The sequence below is a fragment of the Danio rerio genome, chromosome 10 (assembly GCF_049306965.1).
Source record: "Danio rerio strain Tuebingen ecotype United States chromosome 10, GRCz12tu, whole genome shotgun sequence".
In the NCBI taxonomy this organism is placed as follows: domain Eukaryota; kingdom Metazoa; phylum Chordata; class Actinopteri; order Cypriniformes; family Danionidae; genus Danio; species Danio rerio.
The window spans coordinates 29,867,620-29,892,322 of NC_133185.1; the positions used below are offsets into that span (position 1 = coordinate 29,867,620).

A 24,703-nucleotide genomic window follows, 5' to 3' on the forward strand; every position below is an offset into this window, starting at 1 on the left:
TGTAGTTTAATGATCACACTTGATTGCTGGGTAACTTGACTGTAGAGTTGAGTATTTTTGTCTATATTTTTGGATATTTTTCTCTTGATGTTATTTGTTTTATGTTTTGTTGTTTTAATTTTTATTTTCTTTTAACTTCTCTCAGAGTACGTGTTACACTTCTATATAGTGTTGCGGATGTTATGTAAAATTTAGTGAAATCTGGTGGGGTGAGTGTAACAGGATTATTTTGGATATATTGATTTCACTATATTTTCCCCCTGTTTACTTACAGTTCATATAAAATTGTTTTGTGTTCACAATATAAATGTAAAAAGAGTCTGTAAAGTGACAGTGGTTTCACCTCTCCCCCCCCTTGGGTTAACGTCAAGGTGGTATAGTCCAAGCAGCCATACCTGTTGCACTATTGCTTGAGCGGTCTTTTCCACCTTTTCCTTGAACTAAGGAGGTATGCTCTACCTGTTCCAAATTAAACTTGGCTCTGGCCATAATTAACACACACACAAATACATATTTAAGTTTAATTTTAATCATTTGTTATATTTACTGATATAAAAACAGTTTGTTATATTGTAGAATGTTATTTTTGTTGACAGTGTACATTTAATGTAATGAGCTGAAGCTGCCGATCTTCCATAATAACATTCTCTGTGCAGGTATGCATTTATGATTTTTATTTTAGACAATGTAATATGTGGATTGTAATTGTGAGAACTAGTTTTCTTTCCCTTTCCTGTCTTCGCGTCCTTCCGCGGCGCCTCTCGCTCGTTTCCTCCATCTTTCATTCGCCTTTCCTCCTTTTCCACCTTTTCCTTGAACTAAGGAGTGTACATTTAATGTAATGAGCTGAAGCTGCCGATCTTCCATAATAACATTCTCTGTGCAGACTCAAAATGGTGTCCTCTCGTCATTCACTACACAACGCAGAGCAAAAGAGTGTACGGTTACATGACCACATGGAGTGATATAAACACAAACGGCTCTCTTTTAACGATCTAGATGCAAAGTCTAATGTGCAGGGTGCAAAGGCATGAAGGGCGTGTCCGCATCCACTTTTGCTACTTTAGGGATGGAAAAATCCGAGCTGCAACGTGGCGCAAGGTCTAACAAGGTTGTGCTTATTCTCTTAATGAGTTATGGGTGTGTTTTAGAATAAACAATCAGAGTTTCATCTCACATTCCCTTTATAAGTTGTGTCCTGCCATAAAACATTTGCTATTTACATGGCAGACTTTGTAAGTGGAAAAACTGAGTGCTTCACGAGCGAAAAACAGTTAAACAGAGCATCTGTAGCACAACCAACGGCACGGCCTTTACTTTATCTTTCACTTTGTCTCTTTTGTGGATAAGGAAAGGTGTTGTACGCACTCCACTGAAGACATTTATTAACTTACATACTGTAATTAATTTTAAGTGCAAAGATTTGTTTTAAAACTGTTTCTAAATCCAGTTCTAATTTCCAACAAATGAATAAATGAACAATAATAATGAAGTGTAGTCAAAAAACTGAGTTATATCCAAATACACATCCTATGCCCCATATGGTCCAAAACCTGACAGGTGGACAAATCTAAGCTTGTTTTTAATTAAACAAATATACATATGCAAAATAATAAACAATACTAATGATAATACAGTTTTTTTTTTCAAATGTTTTGCCACAAATTTCAGAACCCTGATGTCAATTTTCAAACCTTTAGACACAAAACTCTAAACACTCATTACTTTTAATACAGCCTCTCCAGTGGTCAACACTCTGCTTTCTGCGTTCATTTCCTTAAAGACGTCTTGCATTTGCAGATTCATTGGTTCACATAATCCTTTTATCATACAAATTCCACAGAAACATTTCTGTAGATCACCAGCACACAAAATGCACATCGATTTAATAAACAATCTTTAACAATCAATAAATATTGCTGTTTAAAATAGATGATACAGGTTTTATTATGGTTTATATATAAGTGTTGAGGGAACAGTACAGACACTGGATACACTCAGGGGCGCCTGCAGGATTTTATTTAAAGGTGCGCACAAATCCAGCACCGTCCAGCCCCCTTCTCCCCAATCATATCAAGAAACTCTAATGCTTACTTTCAAAGGCTACATTATGGGTGTTCATTATGTCATTCATCTATTCTTTTTTTAAATTAATATATTTTCTTTGAAATCTAAATGTAATAAAGCACATCAGCACAAAGGAAAATTAGATGCTCAAGACGCAATCTTTAAAATTATGACATAAAAAATTGCACTTATATGACAGAAGATTGTGATACAATACAATTAGTGAGGCATTAATCGAATCCTTACTTTACACTGACCGAAAATCATCCACCCGCACAGTTGAGTTATTGTGGAGACCCGGAAGGGACGTAATGGTGGAAAAAAAAATTGGTGGAAGAAAAAAAAACTGGGTGAAAAAAAAAAACTAGTGGTAGGAACACATACTGTAGCTATTTTAAAGGTATTATTGCGTTCCCTCGCAAAGATGTTTTGTGTTATCTCACAAAATTGTTTCTCCACAAACACTTCCTGTTCACTTCATTCATGTAAACCCTCCAGTTTTTGCCTAAATTTTCCCGTATTTTACTTTTTTTTTACCACTTTCTTTGCTTTAAGCTGTGCATTAATCGTCCCCTTTCATACGCAACCTCTGAACCAGTGAATGCATGTATAAGCGCTGACTGAAAGAACAATAAATCCGTAGAATAAACTGATTCCAGATCAGCTTCTGTACACACCATTTACAGTGACAACTCTTTTATCAAACAAGTGAAGAACAGCAAATGAATCTCTCGTTTTGTTTAGTTTGATAACAGAGGTGTCTCTAAAAGAATGCACAGATAATGAAGCCAGTTTATTACTTTAGAAACTGTTTGTGCTCATTTGAGAGGAAATTTGCAGTTTAAAATAAAACATCAAGGACTGACATGTTTACTTATTAGTCAGTGTATTTGTCTGTTTAAACATACACCCGAATCCAAAAGTGTTCTGTACTTTTGCTCCTCTGAAAAAATGACGTGTACAAAGGCTGATCTGGGATCGGTTTACGGAGCGCATCGTCAGTCAGCGCTATATGGATTCACTGGTTCGGAGGTAGCATATGAAAGGCAACGATCGACGCACAGCTTTAATGGAAAGACTGATGTGAATGCAGACATTTTAATTTTAATTTCAGCGTGCTTACAAGATTTAAAATATATCAGAAATATACAAAAATACTTCATCATAGGATAATAGTGGGATAGAACAGTAAAGTACGAGAGAATTTCAGGAAAAATTAGAGGTTTTGCATGAATGTAGAGAATAAGAAGAGTTTGTGGAGAAACAGTTTTGCAAGATAATGCAAAACATCTTTGCAAGGGAACGCAAAAAAAAAAAAAAAACTTAAGATGTTTTCCTATCACACAGTTTTTTTTAGTCACCTAGTTATTTTTTTTCTTCCATCAAATTTTTTTTCTTCCACCTTTTTTCCCCACCATCATGTCCCTTCCGGGTCTCCGTGAAAAAGACAGTTCCCCCGGCTTGGGTGCTGATGCGAATGCAGTCTCCACCCTGTGCAGGAGATCAGTATTTGTATCATCAGTATTAGGCCTTTTGCAAATGTCTCAATTAGCTTTATTTGTTTTAAAGAGTGTTTACTCATTCTGAACCTATTGTTAAACAATAGCTATCAGAATTGTAATTTTTAGGTGCAGAAAAACCGCCAGCAAAACTAAAGCCAACAGATTTCTTTACCCATCTCCCACCAAGTAAGTACATACACACTTTAAAACACACAAATACACACCTTTATTTATTCTTATTCTTTCTTGCTTTGTCAATATATTGCTGTGTATACTGTTTAATAATCAATTTAAATTATGTAATAAATAAATAAAAAAGTGGCATTAATTCCCGCCCTCTCAAGGTGTGCACAGTGCGTACAGCCGTTTGGCTGCAGGCGCCACTGGATACACTGATCTAGTTTTATTAATTCCATCATAATTTAGGTTTGCTGTAATGTTTTTTCTCACTGCACGTCCCCATATAGAAAGCTGATAGATGGCATGATATATGGAAACATGCACAAATTGCAATAGGATTCCACATACTGTATATAAAATGTCACAACAGTCAATAATTTGCAAAAATCACTGTTTACATTTTTCAACCATATCATTCACATATGTATATATATATATATATATATATATATATATATATATGTGTTTGTGTGTGTGTGTGTGTGTGTGTGTGTGTGTGTGTGTGTGTGTATGTGTATGTGTATGTGTGCGTGTGTGTTCATATACAGCCATATTGAAACCTTGACAAATTATAGGTAATATATTTGTTGGGGTAAAATATATAACATAATAGATATATTTACGCAACATATATGTACATATTTGTAATTCTAATAATTGAAAAAATAGCAATATTTTGACATTTCATGTGAACTACTATGTCACATAAGTAATTTGCATATCTTTTTATATATCAGATTTCTATTTTGGGATCTGTGTTTCTATCAGTCTGGTCTTGTGGATTTGGTCACAGGCTCTCCTCTACATCACAGTGGTGTTTTCATTACTCAAAAATCTTAGAAAGAACCTTCCGTCAATGTGGATCAATTGGGCTTTCTTACATACAGTACAGTCATGTCAAATATAAAAACATTTGTCTGTAAAAGTAGTACATGGAACACAGAAACCATAAACATGGAATAAAGAGGAATAAAGATGAAATCTATGGATAATGTAGTCCAGCTGGGTCATCTTCTGTGGTAACTGGTGTCATTTGATCTATCCTGAAACTTTCATCATCTAAACATGTAATATTGTACATCAGTTTCCATGCATCCAGAGTAATTCAACATCTCTTTATTATTTTGAGTGCTTATATCATTTGATAATAACATCATGTTAAGTAAATGAAAAGGCATTTATTTAAAATTTAATGTTTGAGTTGCATTTTGAAATGGGATCAATTTGATGTGTAATTGTATTATATTAAAAAGGTGATCTTAGTTCAGTGAACAAAGTATATATTTGACGTGTGTATTGAATCCAAGCATGTGAAAAAAGAGTTAAGAGTTTTGCAAAAATTTTGAAAACTGAAATAACATTATACAAAGGCAAGTTGCTGTGAATAAACTGAAAAAAAGCACCTAAGATGAAGAAGGCATGGAGGCAGTAGATTTTATATAAATGTAGAAAATAATATTTTTTGTAATATTTTAATCTTTTTATTTGTTTTTTTTATTTGTAAAGATATTTGTGTATTGCTGTATATCATGTGTGTTTTAAGCAATATGTATACATTTATGGTGCATGCATTTAGTGTATGCATTAAGTTCCTCAAAATAGCAATGTACTAACAATGTGCCTTAACACACCTCTTTTCTAGACAGGAACACCCATGAATCCACAACGTGGGGCAAATGGATTTGTTATTTAAACAATGTGGCAGAAAATGGGAAAATTAAAGTTGCGCTGATCTGAAAATAGCAACACGTCAGGGCAAACACGTCTTGCGCCTTATTGCATATTAAAAATTAGACTTAATGGGCCCTATCATACACCCGATTCAATAAGGCACAAGATGTGTTTGCCTTGACGTGTTGCTATTTTCAGACTAGTGCAACCTTAATTTTCCCATTTTTTGGCGATTTTCTGGAATTTTCGGACATTAAAATAAACCCAATCGATATTGAGGTCTACCACATGGTGTAGGACTGCAGTTCTCCTCGCCCACCAAATTGATTGACAGCCACGTATTAAGTATTTGCAAAAAACTATTAAGGAATTGCAAAAAAAAAAAAAAACTGAGATTAAAAGTTCTGTTCTAACTCTCTGTGATTAGCTGCACATCAAGAATGAGATTTACAAGTTTAAAACGTTCAAAACAGAGAATGTTTGTAACAAAGAAAATACAGAGGCTATACGAGGCCACTTAAAGTAGATGTGCAAAAAGCATGTGCGTACTGTGAATGGCATGGCATGGCAATGAACATGGCATTCATGTGTGCACCAGAGCACCGTTTGCCGGAATAAACTCCACCGAAAATACATCACATAAACTTACTTGCCATATTTGACTCATAAACTCATAAAATGAATCCTGGATCAGGTTTATCCATGTCTGTCTCTGTGCTGTTTATCTCACTTGATGCAGTAAAAGCTGACACGTACATGGAAATGGTGGATGGGGAGAACCAGCACATTTGCATTAAAGATACAGGCTAGTGAGGGACACCCAGACATGTGATACAGTGCTTGTGCCTGTCATCCATGGTGAAGAAACCACTGCATCCAGAAACTCACAGTCGGAACAACATTAAAAGACACGCTACTCAACTGTGTTGCTCTCTTGGGGAATCTGGTCTTTCAATGGAAACTGCTCTTTTATGCTAGTAAAATGGTGGAAAGGAACTGCGTTTGATGCATCTTCACCATCACTGGTGACAATACTGGTTTCTCAATAAAATCAGGTTGGCAGATGTTTGGAACTCTTCAGTCTCTTAGTGAGAGGCTCTAAAGCAAAAATCTAATGCTCGCTTCACAAGCACCAGCTGATAATCTCTGGTAATTATTAATCTCTGGCACCTCATTGTCCTGTTTTCTTACTCTTCAGAATGATTGGTCGTCTAGCGATAGTGTCTTTTTCAAGACACACGTTGGAGTTCCCGTGAAGGGGAACCTTTCTGTTTTAAGCACAAAAGAGATTTGTCATAAAACAAAAACCTGAAGTACATGCTAGGAAAATTTAGAAGCATTAGTTTTTCCAAAAATAGCATTTTTACTTTAAAGGGCCATGAAACCCCCTCGTTTCAGCAGTGTGTTTTCACACCTCTACTTTGGAAAAAGTCAGAAAAGTGGGCGTGTCCAGCTCTGTTTAGGGGGGAGTGTCGAAGGAAGAAAAGCGGCTTGGTATGGGAGTGTCTATTTGGGCGCGCTGAATTTCAGAGTCAAAACACACACCCACAGCGGACAATGTGACTGTGTTTACATGGACATCTGTAGTCGAATTATTTGCCAAATTATTAAATGGTGGACTTTAACTGCAGTTTGGCTCTTTCAGTCAGGAAATTCATTCATGTCCCTCCCGACAAACGTGATATTTGATTCGAGGCGCTGCTCTAAGCGTGTATGTTTCATGCAATGTTTGATACCGCACGGCGAATGAGAGAAAAAAAAACTCAGCATTTCCCGGAAACTTAGATACACACGGCAGGTAGCGTCAGAAAGCTGCGTGTGTTATTCCGGTCACAAAATTCAACACGAGGTTATAGTTTGGTTGTAACTGTTAGTGCTAACTATTGCACTCGGTGCAATAGTTTGTTTGATACGAATAAAATACGAACTGAATAAACAAAGAGCACTGGTCGCTCACTTACCAAATCTGTAGAGACAGGACAATCACCAGCAACTAGAGCCGCGTCTTTATTTAGAGGAGACTACAATCTGGATCTCAGCGTTTGCAGATGAGAACAGCTCTCAGGTAAACAATGTTCCTCCTTAGACACGTAAGTTATTGTTGTCGCGCGTCGCGTACACTGTTAATCCACACGTGAGTCTGAGCACTCACAGAGACAAAATGAAAACGAAACTTAACTGCAGCAAACTATAAAAGCAACACTTCACGCTTGTTTTGCCAACACAACGTGGCGTCTTTGCCGTCTACACTGTGACAGTAATGAATATTAATGAAGTTGCACAATAGAGCGTGCTGATTGGTTTGAACCAAGCCTTACTCATGCATTAATGCATCACACTGTAAGACGTTATAAGACTCACTCTGGCACAGACGCCCAGTCTGCACGCTGGAATACAACGCTATTATGTCATGACCGTGACGCAGCTTCAAAAATTCGTTTCAAACAGGAAGTACGAATTTGCTTGAAATAACGCAAAAACAACCAATTTACACTTTTTAGTGAAATATAGGTGTCCTAATAGTGTTTTTAGCAGTGTGGGACACATATACGACTGTCAACAGCTCAAAAAATGTGTTTTGGTGTTTCGTGACCCTTTAAACCAGCTTTTTCATGTAATGTGATCACACAATAAAAAACTTTTCAAGCAGTACTTCATCCAATTAATAATTTATTTTTAATTTCAATGTAATATTAATTGTGTTATTTTTCAAGTAATATATTTTGAGTTTAAAACATGTTAAATATAGATATTTTTTAATAAAAACTCAAATAAAAAATATTTGTTCTTACCAATGTAAAATTTTAACGTTACACACACAGGCCAGCACATGCGTATTAAACAGAAGCTCTACCAGCTACAGTACCAGTTATTTAAGTCAATGGTTTTTGGATCGCACGCAACACAACAAGTCTCTTTCTTCAGTTTCCTGACTTTAAAATAGCATCCAAGCTCCATCAATTTTGAGGCCTGCCACAACGTGACTTAGTAGTGCGACACCGCCCACGGAATTGAATGACAGCCACGTATTAGCACATCTCCATAGTAACGCGTATAACCATGTCCACCAAACAGGAGTTGCTAAGAAACTGGGATTAAAAGATCTGTTTCAACTCTCTGTGATCAGCTGCACCTCAAGATCGAGTTTTATAACTTTAAAACATTCAAAGCAGAGCATGTTTGTAATAAAGAAAAGACATAAAGGCTATATGAGGCCACTTCAAGTAGACGTGCAAAAACCGTGTGTGTACTGCAAACTTTGTAATGGCATTTCTGTGTGCATCAGTGCATCATTTAATAAACTCCACCACAAATATGTCAAATAAACTTACTTGCTATATTTGACTTAAAAATAAATCTTGGATCTGCTTCTGCCACATTGTCTGGCACAGGCTACAAAAATAGCTACATATACATTGCTCTAAACCCAAAATGGACATATTCTGGAAGCTATAATAAATGATCTGATGGGTGTTTTGAGCTGAAACTTCACAGACACATTCTGGAGACACCAAAGCCTTATCTTACATCTAAAAGGGGTAAAATAGGAGTATCTGATTAAGAAAAGCTAGTCTATAGTTATGAACATTCATGGGATAAACTAGTTTCAATAGTAATTTTGTTATTGCTGCATCTAGTTATTACATAGAACTGAAACAAATATGTATAATTATAACCAGTTATGATTAATGAATCATTTTCCCTTATGAGCCAAATTTGTTAGGGGATGCATTATATGTGTGTGTACTGGTTTTATGCTGCATGGTGACGTTAATTGACTGTTTGATAGTCCTGTGTAAAGTGTTTGGTGGTGTTGAATGATGGTGAAGCCTGCGGATTCCACACATTGTTTGTCTGAATATTGTATTGAAGAGAACAAAATGTAGTCTGTAATTTACAGCATGAACAAAAAAATGACTTAAGGACCTTTTAAAGTGCACTTTTCTCACAGATCCACTGAAAATAAGCATTACATGGATAATCAGCCCATCCTGATGAATAGGATACAGCACAGTTCTCTCCTGTTTTTCCATTGGGTTCAAAGGTCCCCCAAAACCTGAAACTACAGATCAGAATTAGATGTTCAGGGCTTCAGTGACTGGAGAATCAGTTATTAGATAATAATCAGTTCAGTTCAGTGATTTCTTACCCAGTGGGCATGCCAGGGCCATAAACCCATTTCCAACTGCCTTCCTCATCACTGTCAGTCAGACCAATCCACACCATATCACCAGCAGATATTTTCTTAACAAAATCCTAAAATGTGTACAAAATGACATTGTAATCTGCGACCATTTTGCTGCCTTTACATACATTATATTTTGTGTATAAAAGTATAAGTCCTGCTGTCCAGTTGCAGTACTGCAGTAAAAATCTGTTACACAAATAATGAGACGGTCAAAGTTGCATAGTTGTTCAAAGTCGAACTGCTCAAATAACGAGTCTCGTTGTTCAACGTTACACATGTGACTATACAAAGTGTACAGTAACAGTAACATTTGTAAATCCATACGAAGCAAACAAAATAAAAACAATCATATTTAGTATGATTAAAGAGTGCATTTTTTCAGACACACACATATGTAGGTTATTAGGACCTATCACCGGCTCAATCTATTTTATACTGTATAAACCACTTATTAGGACCATACCCTTAACCCAACCATCATTTTAAATTACGATGAAACAGAGCATGTCCTCATTACCCACTTTAAAAGTGCAATATCAAGGTCATATTCATGTCATTGTGCAATTGCAAACCTCATATACCAGAATACACACACACACACACACACACACACACACACACACACACACACACACATGCGCGCACAGTATACTGGACTTCACTCACTTGTTCCTCTCTGTTGTTTATGATGATCAGATCTGCTTTTCTGTCTCTACAGTATCTTCTGCTCTCAGACCAGCTCTTCTTCTCATGGGAAATGAAGTATAATCTGGACTTATAATAAAAGCATCCACCTGTAAACACAACAGTAAGTGTTAATATTTTGTTCCCTTCAATCTTATTTATTCTTTCCTTTCATATTTATTGTAACAGTTTATAAGTAAATATTATACTGTATATTTGATTTGTTTCGTGTGCAATTAGTTGTGGTGAAGTTCATAATTACCCTTTTCATAAAGAAACTTCTCCATGTCATATTTCTCCTGTTGTAACTGATCTCTTTGTTTCATTAAAGAATCATTCTCAGATAATAATCTCTTTTCTTTATTTTTCAGGATATGGTTCTCATTCTCCAACTGATCTTTCTCTGCATTAGAACCTTTGACCCTGGTTAGTAGCTGGTCTCTCTCTTCTGTTATATTGACAATGTTGGTTAGTAGCTGATCACTCTCTTCTGTGAGGATAGCAATTCTGGTCTCTTGTGTGTAGTTTGTGTAGATGTGGACACTCAGTATTATGACTGCAGTCAGCAGTAGAAAACACAGCAGCATCAAACACACTGCAGATGCTCTGTTGCTTGTCTTTAATGAACCACTTCCTGATGAAAATCAACATGATGTTATATGTCTTGATGTTTTTATGTCTTAATGTTTTAAACTTTGATATTTTTGTTTGGATTAAAGTTAAGGATTAACTAACTGCATAAATAAATGTGATTACCTGTTTGTAGAAGAGGTTGTTGTGTGTTTGTCCTGAAGTCCTGGTCTCTCACACAGTCTGCACTTTCATAAATAGCCACCGTCATCTCCAATAGATCTATGTTCCTTCCCCCAGACTCGGTCCTGAACACATCCTCATAAATATTATAAGACATTCTACTCTTTTACAGGCTCATAACCTTAAACTACTAATGCTGAATGCTCTTTGTGTGCCTTTAGTTATGCACGTTTATCACCAACAACTAAATAAACAAAGAGGAAATGAAACTTAGTCTAAATGTGTGAAATTTAAGACATGTGACATCTCATTTTCTGAGGCCAAGAATGTGAGCAGCTAAATCTTCAAATGTTCGGTATCAACAGCTCACATTTGATGTAAAGCATATTTTTCTTTTCGATGATGACTGAGAGAGTCGCTTATTAGATAATAACAATGATTTCTGACCACTTTTACTTCCTGAATAAATGCAAGACCCCAAAGCTCAGCTCTGCTCACACTGCTGGAAATATCCTAGTAAGATCTCACACATGTACGCAGCTCTCTTTACAGTAGTTAGCTCTATTTTTAGAGACAGATTTACAAAGAAACTTCTGTGTGTGTCAGAAATGTGAAGTCCAAGATCATGTAACAATTCAGAAAAAGTAAGAATTATGTTTCTTATTTAATTAGCCTTAAAGCAAAAACTTACACACTGGTTAAAATTAGAAGTATTAATTTTTAAATTACTTTAAACCATAATTTTTATGTAATGTGACCACATGGAGTAGTTTAAACACAAAAAGAAGTTAAATTAGAATTTTAGAGGCCCACCGCAACATGGTAACCGTCACAGTGACGTCACTCACTCCATTTCGTGCATTGTGTCTGACATTGCATCGCTGAGTAATGCAATCACAGCTGCATCATAAAGGCTGCATCCAGATATTGTTAGCAGCATTTTCACTGTCAGGCCAATGTGAGCAAGGGCTTTTATCGGGCCGGGCAAGGTTGAGCAGTGAGGCCGAAATCATGTCGAGTTTCCACTGTCGGGCTAGTAGCTCGCAGCTCGTCAAGCAAACTCCGCCCCTAGAACGTCCCCCGAATCAAACGTCACACAACCCGCCCACTTCAGCGGGAATCAGGCAGATAAAGCACACCATCACATCATCACGAGAGCATTAAAATGAAGACAACCAAAACAAACAAACGACACGTTACTGTACAGCATTACATTATGTCTATACGCACATGCCTGTGTGTTCTCATCTATCATATTCATTTACTCGCCGACCGACTGTTGGCATCGAACATCGAGTGGTCTCTTAATGGAGGGACCCAGTGCAGTGAGGGCACCCATCCATAATATAAAACCACAGAAATTCTCCGTTAATAACTGGGTAGAAAATGTATTTTATAACATCCTCATTTAGATAGACGCTGTCAAACATTCAGCCCAAATGTACTGGAGAGACCTGAAACATATTAATAGCTTTTTATGTATTTAAAATTTAATTTTTAATTTGACCACGTCATATAAAAGCATAAACACTTGTTTGAGGACACAGAACACATTTTGTATTTGCAGTTTTCCCCGATGCTGCGTTGGTACTGCACAGGACTGGCAAACAGAAAAAAGGTAGTCTAGTTTCTGCTTTCACTCACCCCAAAAATTTTATTTCATAAATAATATTTCAAACCTTCTCTGGTGTTTATTGTTTTTAGAAAATATTTAAAATTTCTTTCTTTTTTTTTCAGATAGGCCTTATAAATGAAAGTTGGTTGTATAACTTTATGTATGGCTATATATCAAAGTAATATGGCTTTAAAACGGTTTGATTTATGTATTGTATATACCTTGTTATAGCTAGCTTTTGTTTGTTTTATATTGGTTTATTTGTTTAATGTGATTTTTTTATATTCGATATTTGTAATTCTTTAAATTATTTCAATATAGCTTAGGCTATTATCAAGATATGACACTATTGTTTTGAGTCTACAAAAGTGGATACGTAATTTGTAAAGTTTTATGTATTTCTGTAGTTTTCATATTGTGTATTATCTCCAAAATAAATAAATAAAAATGAAAAAAACCCGGGAGCGCTCTTTTGCTCGGTCTCACATTCACATACAGGCATCTAAACGCGCATAAACACCTTTTAAACTTGACAAAAACTCTCCAAAACCTTTACTGTCTGTTGTGTCTGTAATATGGTGTAAAGATTATTATGCGTTATTGAAACATCAAGGAGAACACAGCAAAGAAAAGTCACTTAAAATAAATCTTTATTATTTTATGGAATAGCTTTACATTTAATAAGGAAACATAAGGGCGATCATATGCAAAAAGACCCCAGCCTATGAGGCTAGATGTTTTCTTTCCCTTATTTATTTATGTGTTTGGTGCAAGTACTCGTGTGTGATCAGAAAACTGTGTCTGCCTCTCCTTTCACTCTGCCCCGAAGCCTCTTTGATCCAAGATATACAGCGGGCCAAAAAAGGCCGGCTGCTGGCTCCAAGAAAGCCCCGCTTTGGCCCGATTAGGCCCTGGAAGTGACAGTGGAAACGCGACTGGCCTTGGCTCGCTTGCTTTAGGCGCGATAGTTTAAACGTGGGTATTGATTTCCTGAGGCCATCAGAAATTAAGTTCAGAAAGTGTCTCTATATTCCATAGATTCTGAAATAAAAAAAAACTCACATGATTTGGGTGAAGTATTTACGTGTGGCCTCCATTCCTTAGACTCAATGACTAAAAATCATTTTAAATGGTAACATTATCTTACTTCCGCTGTAATATATGGGCACTCAAACACAAAAGAAATAATGGTCCCACTTTATATTAAGTGGCCTTATTAATATGTACTTACACAGGAACTAATAGTTTGTTACAATGTAACTATTGTGTAAATACATGTATTTACGGTGTACTTATGCTTGATTAAATACATGTATGTAGTTACATCTGTAATTAACCTTTGTAATTACATTAGTAAATACACTGTTGACCATCCCTTACACCTTAACCCACCCTTAAACCTACCCATGCCACCAAACCTGTCCATAACCCAACCTCTATCCCAACTCAAATGCACCACAAGTGTTCTTAAATACATTATAAACACTGTAAGTACATTGTATTTATTTTTTTATGTAAGTACATAGTAGTTAAGGACACTTAATATGAAGTGGGACCGAAATAATATTACCAAATAAAAATAAAGAGTTTTAATGTCAAAAAACACACTTGAGAACAGGTAATTTTCAAACACTCAAACTTTATTTACAGAAAGAGCCACTGAGCAGTATGTCAATACTAAAGCAGATGAAGCAGGTAATATCACAGCACACACACTGGTAAATTGTCCTTTGTAGGCAGACAACTGGGAGAAAGCAACAAGGGTACAGAAAAGAAACTTGAGACAGTAACACTTTACAATAAGAGTAAATGAATAATGATGTATTAATTAATAATCTAAATGTTACTTCATTATGAACTAATGAGTCAAGACTTGCACAATTAAGAACTTACTGCATTATTTACTCATTCTTACCTTAACATTTCATTTATACTACTGTACATCATCATTCTGTTGTTGTGAAATGTTACCCTGGGGACTAAAGGAAAAATTTGAGTCCAGGCAAGTAGAATCACATGTAGGTAGAGATTTGGGTAAATTACACTGTTAGACATTTCAAAGGGATGAAAATAACATTAATAATAATATTAGAAAATAATATTAGCCAACTTTATACATTACTTTGTTCTATTCTTGTCCACAAAACATTCTGTAAAATGAAACACTGCCTCAGCTTACCATTGTAAAGTTTGTTAAATCCAGCATGCACGTCAGGCACGCTAATAAATTGTCCTCCAGAATTGCTCCAGGGTCCTCAGACAAAATTTGGCAAATCCTGTGGTGCAGAGTAGATCGAATCACAAGGTGGTGCTGAAGCAGTTGTGGAAAATAAAGTATAATACACACATTTTTACAAATACAGTAAATCGCTGTATATGTTGTTCGATGTCACGCTACATTCCCATAATGCAACAGTAAATAAAGTTATTTACTGTAAAAGGAATTTGCAGTATTATACTGGGTGAAATACAGTAAATAACTGTGTAAATTACAGAAATGTCTAACAGTGTAGTCAATAGCAAATTGGTAAATTATCAATAGCATTTGAATAAAACATACAGAATATTCTCCCTTTAAACTGGACTCATTAGAGGAATACCCTGAGGGGTTCACTTTAAGGGGCATTTATGGTCAAATTGGAACAAACACCTGAAGTCATGTTTGTAGTTTTTAACACTTTTCCAAAATCTGTTTATTAAACTATTACAAAAACAACAGGATAGTTTAATAGAAACAATTATTATTCTCAACCCTCCTCATTAACAAAATTAAATTACAGTTCAAGAGTTCACACTTAACTGATGATTGATTATAAAAGCTTGTTTGGCATGCTGTCCCGGGAGAAAGCCCTGAGCTCATGAGATCCTCGAGCCCAGGGCTCCCTCCCGTTGCATGGTGGGAGGGAAGTTTAAGCTCAGGTAGATCTCAAGAAGTCCCCTGCTGTAGTAACCAATGAACAGTGAGTGATTGCTCTTGGAGATAACTACATACTAGAAGCTTGTCTATGGTGCCGATTTGGATTAGTCAAATAACTTAATTTGCATGTTTTTGGACAGTGGGAGGAAACCGGGGAACCCGGGGGAAACCCACATAAGCACAGGGAGAAAGTGTAAACTCCACACAGAAATGTCTGCTGGTTTTGTAAAGCCTGGAACCAGAGACATTCTTGCTGTGAGGTAACAGTGCTATGCACTGGGCCATCGTGTCACCCATCTAGGAAGAAGGAGGAGTAGGGGTGGAAGAGCAGTGGAATGAAACCCAGGGTATTTATAGTAGTTTAGGAGTCATCTGATTGGAGCATAGTGAATTGGATAATGCCGATCCAGCCGCTAGCAATCATAAGCACGTGATCCTCTCGAAATTAGTTTATACATAAACTTTACTTACACACACAAACAGACACACACACACACACACACACACACACACACACACACACACACACACACACACACACACACACACACACACACAAATTAAAGACTTACATGGGTGTTTGCAAATAAAATTGTTAAACCAAACTTTCATGTATTATTAGATGTGAGTCTGATTGGAAATAGACAATACAGATTACGTTGTCATAATCACAATTTATTCATGTTGTCCCAACACAAATCGATTAAGTTAACACTTTTAACAAATTTATGTGGATTGAACATTAAAAAAAATAAGTTTTCCCAATGAAATCTCAAGAATTGTGCTTTCAGCTCATTTTAAATAAGTAGTTTAAACTATATTTAAAAATATATTTTTGAGTTCATGATTATAACATACTATGATTTAATATGATCATGATTATGCACACAGTAATACTATTTAGGACAGATAGATTATGAATAGGGTTGCAGCATGTATGTGTGCTGGTTTTATGCTGGTGATGCTCAACAGGTGAGGCAGTTTAATAGTCCTGTGTAAAGTGTTTGGTGATAAGTGATTTTCTTTAGACAAATGCACACACACACACACACACACACACACACACACACACACACACACACACACACACACACACACACACACACACACACACACACACACACACATATGTACACACACACGCACGCACACACACGTGTGCACACACACACACACGTGTGCACACACACACACACACACACACATACATGTAGATTATTTTATACTGTATAAATCACTTATTATAGGGCCTTACCATACCCATACCTCTTAACCCAACCGTCATTTTAAATTACAATGACACAAAGCATGTCCTCATGAACCACTTAAAAACTGCAATAACAAGGTCATACCCATGTCACTCTATAACTGTAAACCACATATACCAGAACACACACACACACGCGAGCGCACACAGTATATTTCACTTACTTGTTCCTCTCTGCGGTTTATAATGGTCAGATCTGCTTTTCTATCTGTACAATATCTTCTGCTCTCAGACCAGCTTCCTTTTTAGAGGAAATGAAGTAATAACTGGACTGATAGTAAAACCATCCATCTGTAAACACAACAATGTTAGCATTTAGTTCCATTAAATCTTAACGGTAACACTTTACAATAACAGAACATAAATAATTATGTTGTAGTATGTAAACTAAACTACTTTATTATAAACTAATGATGAGTTAAGGCACAAGCTAATTATGAACTAACTTTAACTACAACATGAGTCAATAACGGCTACCCTATTTACTTGTTAGCACATGCTTGTTTGTTAAATAATGTATTAATTACCAAATTAGTTTATGCTTTATTTAACCCTCATAAACCCATAACATGTTAATGTATGTAATGATATCATGACTTTACTTGGAGGGGCACATAATTACTCCTTATGCAAGTCCATCTATGAGTACAGTAGTTAAGGATGAGGTCATGATTATGTTCCCCTTCCAAGTAAAGTCATGGCATTATTATACATTAGTAGCTCATGAATTTATGTTGGTTATATTTAGCTTAAAACGTAAATGTTATTTAACGACATGTACTAACAAGTAATTAGGGTAGCTGTTATTCACACATGAACTAATGTGACTCAGGTTGCAGTTAAAATTATTTTATGATACACTCTTAAAAAAAGGTTCCTTGAGGTTCTATATAGAACCTTGGGGTTCTATGCTTGGCCAGTAGAACCTTTTTTGGCCAGTAGAACCCAGTGTACATTATAATGGGATTTTTTTATGCGGGTTTGTACAATAGTATATAACTTACAGGCCTAATTTATATATACTCAATGTGTAACATTTTTGACAAATAATTTTGTGAAATAATTAAAATAACCAATTTATTTAGACTGTGCAGTAACATGTTGTTATGGTTTAATAATTTATTTGAAACTAATAATCATAAAAAAGCCCTCTGGTGACGTCAGTCATTGACAAGGACATAGTCATGGACCGGTGGTGAAGAGCCTCAAGAGTGAAGGTTAATTTTTCGAAAGGAGAAGTCCACTATTTCAGCTTCATCATTCAGGTATGTTAGTACATTTAATATATATAGTGAAATATTTTGTATTATGAAGTAAGGATTCTATTTGATAGAAAATCCCTCGTGTTATATGGTGATATCGACTGAATGGGGGTAACTTTAGCGTTAATATGGATAAACATTGTGCTTGTGATGACCTCGGTCGTCAATCTTCGGTTCAGAAATCTGTTAAGTTGAATTTGTTCTGCTTTTTATTCGAAATAAGTTACAATATCGCTATACTTGTTTGTCAGTACTACTAATTAAATTACCGATAACAGTACACGGCTGTGTTATTTGAAGGCGAGCTTCGAGAGAGCGTGAATGAAGCATGTGCAGGTTATTTTAAAAGTAACTTGATATGAGCCGATTTCATCGTGTTTTTCGTGTTGTTTTTAGCTCCAACCTTGAACAAACGCTCACTTTTAGCTTGGTTCATGTGTGTTTTATTGAGCTTAACTCTGCAAAGGACATTACTGCCCGTGTAGCAGTCAATTCTGTTCCCTTCTGGAATTCCAGTTCCCTCTCTACGAAGCGTATCCGCTAACAGCGTATGCGGACACACCCTAACACAACTGGATGTACGGAAAGCGAAAAGGGACAAAAGTGTTGGCAATGCTTTTATGTCTTGCAATGTCAAAGTAACGCAATAAAATCAATCTTACACTTCCATTACATATTACCTGTGGTTCTTGTTTGCATTCTTAGCTTTTTTCTAATGTCTGAGTTTATGTTTTAATAATCCAGCAACAGAAGGAGACTACAAATGCTTTTCCTGTTAATAAAAAAATGAAATGTAAAAACGTTTATTTTCTTGTTTATCTCTTTGGAAATCGCTATGGTATACCTGCTGTAAATTTGTCTCTAAAATGTAAACCTGTGCATGGCAAACATGCTGTCTAAAATAAAATTCCGTTTAAAGGAATAAGGAAAAACCTTCTAGATTACGTTGAGAAACTTCATTTTCAGGTTCGCGAAAAGTACGTACTTTCAGAACCACTCTGCTTCCCGTACATCCAGTTGTGCTTCACGGGTACGTTGTTTGCGATCATACGTATAGTGCCTCGGCAACAACGCAAACCATGTAGTTTAATTGCGTAAAGGGGAACAGACATTCCAAGGGGAACAGAATCGACTGCTACACCCGCTTTTGAGACGTTCCGGCTAGTCTGCATAAAACCGCAAGATAGCAGTGCACCGCTCGTGCCCGAGTCTGTGCACGCGCGGGAGGCCAGTCACAGTGGCCAGTTCTCCCTATAAGGCCAGTCCGCCCCTGAATATTATTGAAACCTTTAAAAAGCCAAATATATTTTAACAATCTATAGACGAAAGATCGTGTCTTATTTATAAAAGACACAAAAATGCAGACTAAATGTATTGTGAAATTATATATATAATATATATATATATATATATATATATATATATATATATATATATATATATATATATATATATATATATATATAGTGCTAAATAAGTTTAAAATAAATATATAATCCATAGACGAAAGATCAGGTCTTATCTATAAAAGACACAAAAATGCAGAATAAATGTGTAAAAAGAGTGTACCCTTATTTTTCTCCTGTATCGGGTCTCTCTCTTTTGTGAGGTTGGTAATGTTGGTCAGAAACTGGTTCATCTCTTGTGTTTTGTTTGTGTTGTTTGAATAGATGTGGAAGCAAAACAGTATCATGGCAATCATTTGAAAAACACAAAACAGCCCTAAACACACTGTAGCTCTGGAACTTTTAATTGTTGAAATATACAATCAATTCCATGCGTGTTCAAGAAAAAAGAATCACAGAATTCTGTTATCCTCAATGCAATGCAGAAGTTACATTAAGGAGGTGCGCAACAACCTTCTTTTCCTGACTTCAACTTATATAGGCAGCTGATATTAACAGGTGGAGTTTAATGAAATTCGTCATTTGTCAGTCATTGTTCAGTCCTCCATTGGCCGCACCTTAGACATACTTCCTCTTTTTCTACAAATTCTCTGCACAACAAAAAAAAGCATACAACTTTCTGTGCTCTGTGTTCAGTTTTAACACCTCTCTTCAGACAGGAAATTTCTGCAGAGCTGAATTTAATTTTGGACCCGCATCTATCTACTTCTGCAAAAATGCTAATTAGTATGCACAGCACTCACACACAACAGTAGAAGTTCAATTAATATATGACCCTTGCATGACCAATACAAATAATTGTTTGATTAAAAGAACAAGAGACAAAAATATTAATAAATAAAGATTCCTATTTTCCAACATGATCCTCTTTGAATCACTTCCTAAAGACCACAGACATGTGGTTAAATGGCTGAATGATCAAACTGTTATGTTCTGGTATCAAAGAAATGACAGTGACAACCTGTTTGCTGAAGTGGTGGTTGATGATTGTCCTAAAGCCCTAATCATTCACACAATCTACACTCTCATAGATATCCACCCTATGGATATTCCCTCCAACCCAATGCTGATCACATCATCATAAATATTATCAGACATGTGTGCTCTTTAACAGTCCATATACAAATATGTAGTTCAGCTATGCTCTTTATTATTACCTGTGCTTAAAGTAAGTAATCACAACGGATATAAGACTAAATTAGTCAATTTGTGACATTAAGCTATTAAAAGTGGTCTAGACTATAAGCTATTTCTGAGAAACTGCTGTTGATATTTTGGAAATGATTAGACACAACCTTTAGCCTAAATGCAAACAAACAGACTCTGTGGGGGAACATTGCAGAATATATACAAGCAAGATTCAGGTGTCTATCACAATCAAGCTCCAAACAATAACACTCAAAACTATCTTAAATGTATGGTGGCACAGTGGCTCAGTGGTTAACATTATTACCTCACAGCAAGAAGGTCGCTGGTTCGAGTTCTGGCATTTCTTTGTGGAGTTTGCATGTTGGGCTATAAGTGAATTGAATAAACTAAATTGGCTGTACTGTATTAGTGTGTGTGTGTGAATGTGAGAGTGTATGGGTGGTTCCCAGTAATGGGTTGCAGATGCAAGGGCATCTGCTGTGTAAAACATATGCCAGAATAGTTAGTGGTTTATTCCACTGTGTGTAATTTGATACTTAGCACAGGTGAATTTAAGAAATCAGACGTTCTGAACAATAGGCTACTGTAGCTATGGGTTCATATGGAAAATGTGTCAGTGACCATTTAGCTGTTTTATGCTAGGCTAAAAGCTAACAGTTGTTTGGATTGTTGAAATATTTCTGACGAAGCAGTGACAGATTGAGTGAATGTGATACAAATGTAAAAAAAGGGCATTGTACTAAAGGAATGAAAGTGAATGAAGTGTACACTGATGCTTTTCAGAAGTGATAAACCACACAGCACTGGCTGAAGTAAATGCTGAAGTGTCAGTTTCTGCTCAAAGAAAGGCTAAATACATTTAGATACTGAAACAATGTGGGCCTAAATTGAGAATGATCTTTCACTTAATAATAACAACAGACAAGAAGTTCAGAAAGTGTCTTTATATTCTTACCAGTAAAACAGACAAAGGCCTCCTGTAAAATATTCAAATATTTTGATCAATTTAAGGATTTTCATTTCAGGGGGGCTCAGCTCCTTATAAGGTACAATAAATAAGTAAATAAATAAATAATTAAACAATCAAACATTTATTTATTCATTTATTTATTTATTTGTTTGGTAGGGTTGTATACTAGTATTCCACTGTATTACATAGACAGGCACAGCCATTTGAGTTCTGAGTAAGCCAAAAAAGCTCAACCCACCAGTTCACTGCAATAAAAACCACTTTCTGTATTCAAGTGCATTTTTGTTTACATGTATTAATTACTTTTTAGCACATGCTTGTTTGTTAATTAATATTTTAATTACCGCATTAGTTTAAGCTTAATTAAAAAATCTTGAACTCATAACATGTTAATGTATGCAATGATATTATGACTTTTCTTGGAGGGGCACACAATTATTAACCCATTCTTAACTACACATGAACTCCTTATGCATGTCCATCTAGTGCGTTTACACTAAATAAGAAAAGAAAAGTGTTCTGTCAACATCAATGGTTTAAACACAAGAGTTTAGGAGTAGTTAAGGATGAGTTGATGACGATGTGCCCCTCCAAGTAATCATGACATATAGTTATACATTAGCAGCAGCTCATGAGTTTATGCTGGTGTTAGGTCCACCCAGTTGGCCCAATGCCGGTGTCCACTGGTGGATGAAGGTTTAATGCCTGTTCGGTCTTTCCAGTGCACAATGTTGATTTATATTAAACTTAGCTCATATCTGACTCCAATTTTAGTATGAGGTGGTTTAGAATATTAATATATTTATCCTTGTTTTATCTGACTCCAATCATAAAAAATTAAGAAGATTATATCAATATGTAATTTAGATAAATGTTTGAACCTTTTGTCTTCACTAGTAACTATTACATCCGTTCATACGGGTGCTCATGTCGCTCAGAGAAATCGCCTCGGCCGAAGGCGTCCCTCACGGTCACACTCCGGTCAGTCTTGAATATTAAACAGAGGTAATTGACTAATACTTTAGATGGCCGCTACCAGCGCGCTCGTTCTAAAATACTTTAGTTAGTCCCGCTTAGGTGTACACCTTTGAGTTAAGACAATCATCATTTCTAATTAGAGGTTAGGGCATTAATATAAATGTACCCGACTACTGGACTCTATAGTAACTTTGGTTTTCACCAAGCCCATGGTTTCCCATATGAACTTAATTTAGAATAATATTACCTTCAAACAAAGGTCGGGTACCCAATCTAGGTTAGTCGTGCAACACCTTGTTGACCTAGACGGAAGTTATCGCCCTTTCCACCTAAGTACACATGAATCAATATCAAGAGTCAGCCGGATCCCTAAAACACAATTAGTGTGCCAATGCTCCATCTCAATTGGATTTTAGTCCGTCTACTGACCTGACGCAAGACGTGCGGAAACAAGGATACAGCGTAATCTACTTGAATTAATAATTACAGAGTGAGCAAAATATGGTCAAACATTACAACTTATTAGTCAGGTAAATGTATTATGCCAATTCAATCAGTCAATTCATAAATGATAAATACAAAACTTAAAATTATCAAAGATAAATCCAAGATGAAAGATGCATACATGACTTCAAAAATATACATAACTAGGATCAGGCTCCATGTTATGGGCTGATCTGGTTAGGCAGAGTCGCCCTGAGCCTTTCTCAAACCTTACCTTAAATAATCCAAGAATTCCCTCAAGGAAGGGGGTGTGTATAACAAAAGAGCTTTCACACTTGGTGCTGCCTGTGGAAAGTCACACCCTTCACAGTGGTTCAAAAGATGCCTGAAGTTATATATTTATTGTTTTGATTATGTCTTTCTGAGAGAATGAGACCATTGTACCAATCACACTGAGACATTTCAAATGATATCAGACATGATAGTTAAAGTCAGTTTGGTTAATCTAGAACATTCAAACATTGAAATGACCATATGCGTGAGATGGGGGATGAAGCTGAGTCTCAGCATACTTAGATGCAAATGCAGCAGGAACTGGTTTTTCCCGCATTCCCCCCTGCTGGGTTGTGGAGTCAATTGGCCCTGTTTTCAGCTAATGTTTAGAATTGTCAAAGACATCAAAAATATTTGTAATATTTCAATTCTTACACTGGTTTATATTTACCATAAACTTATGTGTTAATTAACAATATGTAATAACAATTATTAAGGTAGCCATTATTTACTCATAAACTCTTGTGACTCAAGGTTGCAGTTACAGTTAGTTCATGATTAGGGCACACCTTAACCTATTAATTCATAGTACAGTCATATTTACTTTACACATTAATACATCATTATTCCTGTGCTGTTATTATAGTGTTACCATCTTAACATATTTATGCTAACAGTTTATTATTAAATCTGATTTATTTGATGTGTTTAATATGTGATTAGTTCATAATTACCCTGTTCAGAAAGAAACTTCTGCAGGTCATTTTTCTCCTGCTGTAACTGATCTCTTTGTTTCATTAAAGAATCCTTCTCAGATGATAATCTCTTCTCTAACTGATCTTTCTCTGAACTGAAAACTTTGACCCTTGTTAGTAGCTGGTCTCTCTCTTCTGTGAGTCTGGCAATTCTGTAAACTTGTGTGTAGTTTGTGTAGATGTAGACACTCAGCACTCTGACTGCAGTCAGCAGAAGAAAACACAGCAGCACCAAACACACTGGAGAGGCTCTGGTGCTTGTCTTTAGCGAACCACTTCCTGATGAAAATCTATATGATGTTATATGTCTGAATGTGCAACTGTAAACTTTGCCGTTTTTATTTGGATGAAAGCTCCAAATAAACTAAATACTGCTTGATTAAATGCATGAACGAACGTGATTACCTGTTTGTTGATGTGGTTGTTGTGTGTTTTTCCTGAAGTCTTGATCTCTCAAACAGTTTTACTTCCTGAACAAATGCAAGACTCGAAGCTCAGCTCTGCTCACCCTGTTGGAAATAGTCTTGTAGTCCTCAATACTCAGACACTATAAGATCTCAATGAAACTTCTGTGTGTGGCAGTAGTGTCACAATATGGTAATGATACAAAGTCAAATGGAT

At 36.0% G+C, this 24,703-nt stretch overlaps 1 protein-coding gene across 1 annotated transcript; it reads right to left on the minus strand.

Moving 5' to 3' along the window:
- Positions 1-5,249: 5,249 nt before the first annotated feature.
- LOC100535655 (uncharacterized) lies at positions 5,250-11,786 on the minus strand. Its single transcript, XM_073914758.1, has 5 exons — positions 11,050-11,786; positions 10,556-10,927; positions 10,276-10,403; positions 9,571-9,677; positions 5,250-9,483 (listed from the first exon to the last, which is right to left on the minus strand). The coding sequence occupies exons 1-5, from the start codon at positions 11,201-11,203 to the stop codon at positions 9,351-9,353; spliced, it is 894 nt and encodes a 297-aa protein (XP_073770859.1). The 5' UTR covers positions 11,204-11,786; the 3' UTR covers positions 5,250-9,350.
- Positions 11,787-24,703: the final 12,917 nt, after the last annotated feature.

Coding starts and splice junctions, on each gene's coding strand:
- LOC100535655 (XM_073914758.1), bottom strand. CDS start 11,203: ATGTCTTATAATATTTATGAGGATGTGTTCAGGACCGAGTCTGGGGGA. Junction 10,928..11,049: donor ACAACCTCTTCTACAAACAG/GTAATCACATTT, acceptor GATTTTCATCAG/GAAGTGGTTCATTAAAGACA. Junction 9,484..9,570: donor GGCCCTGGCATGCCCACTGG/GTAAGAAATCAC, acceptor TCTGATCTGTAG/TTTCAGGTTTTGGGGGACCT.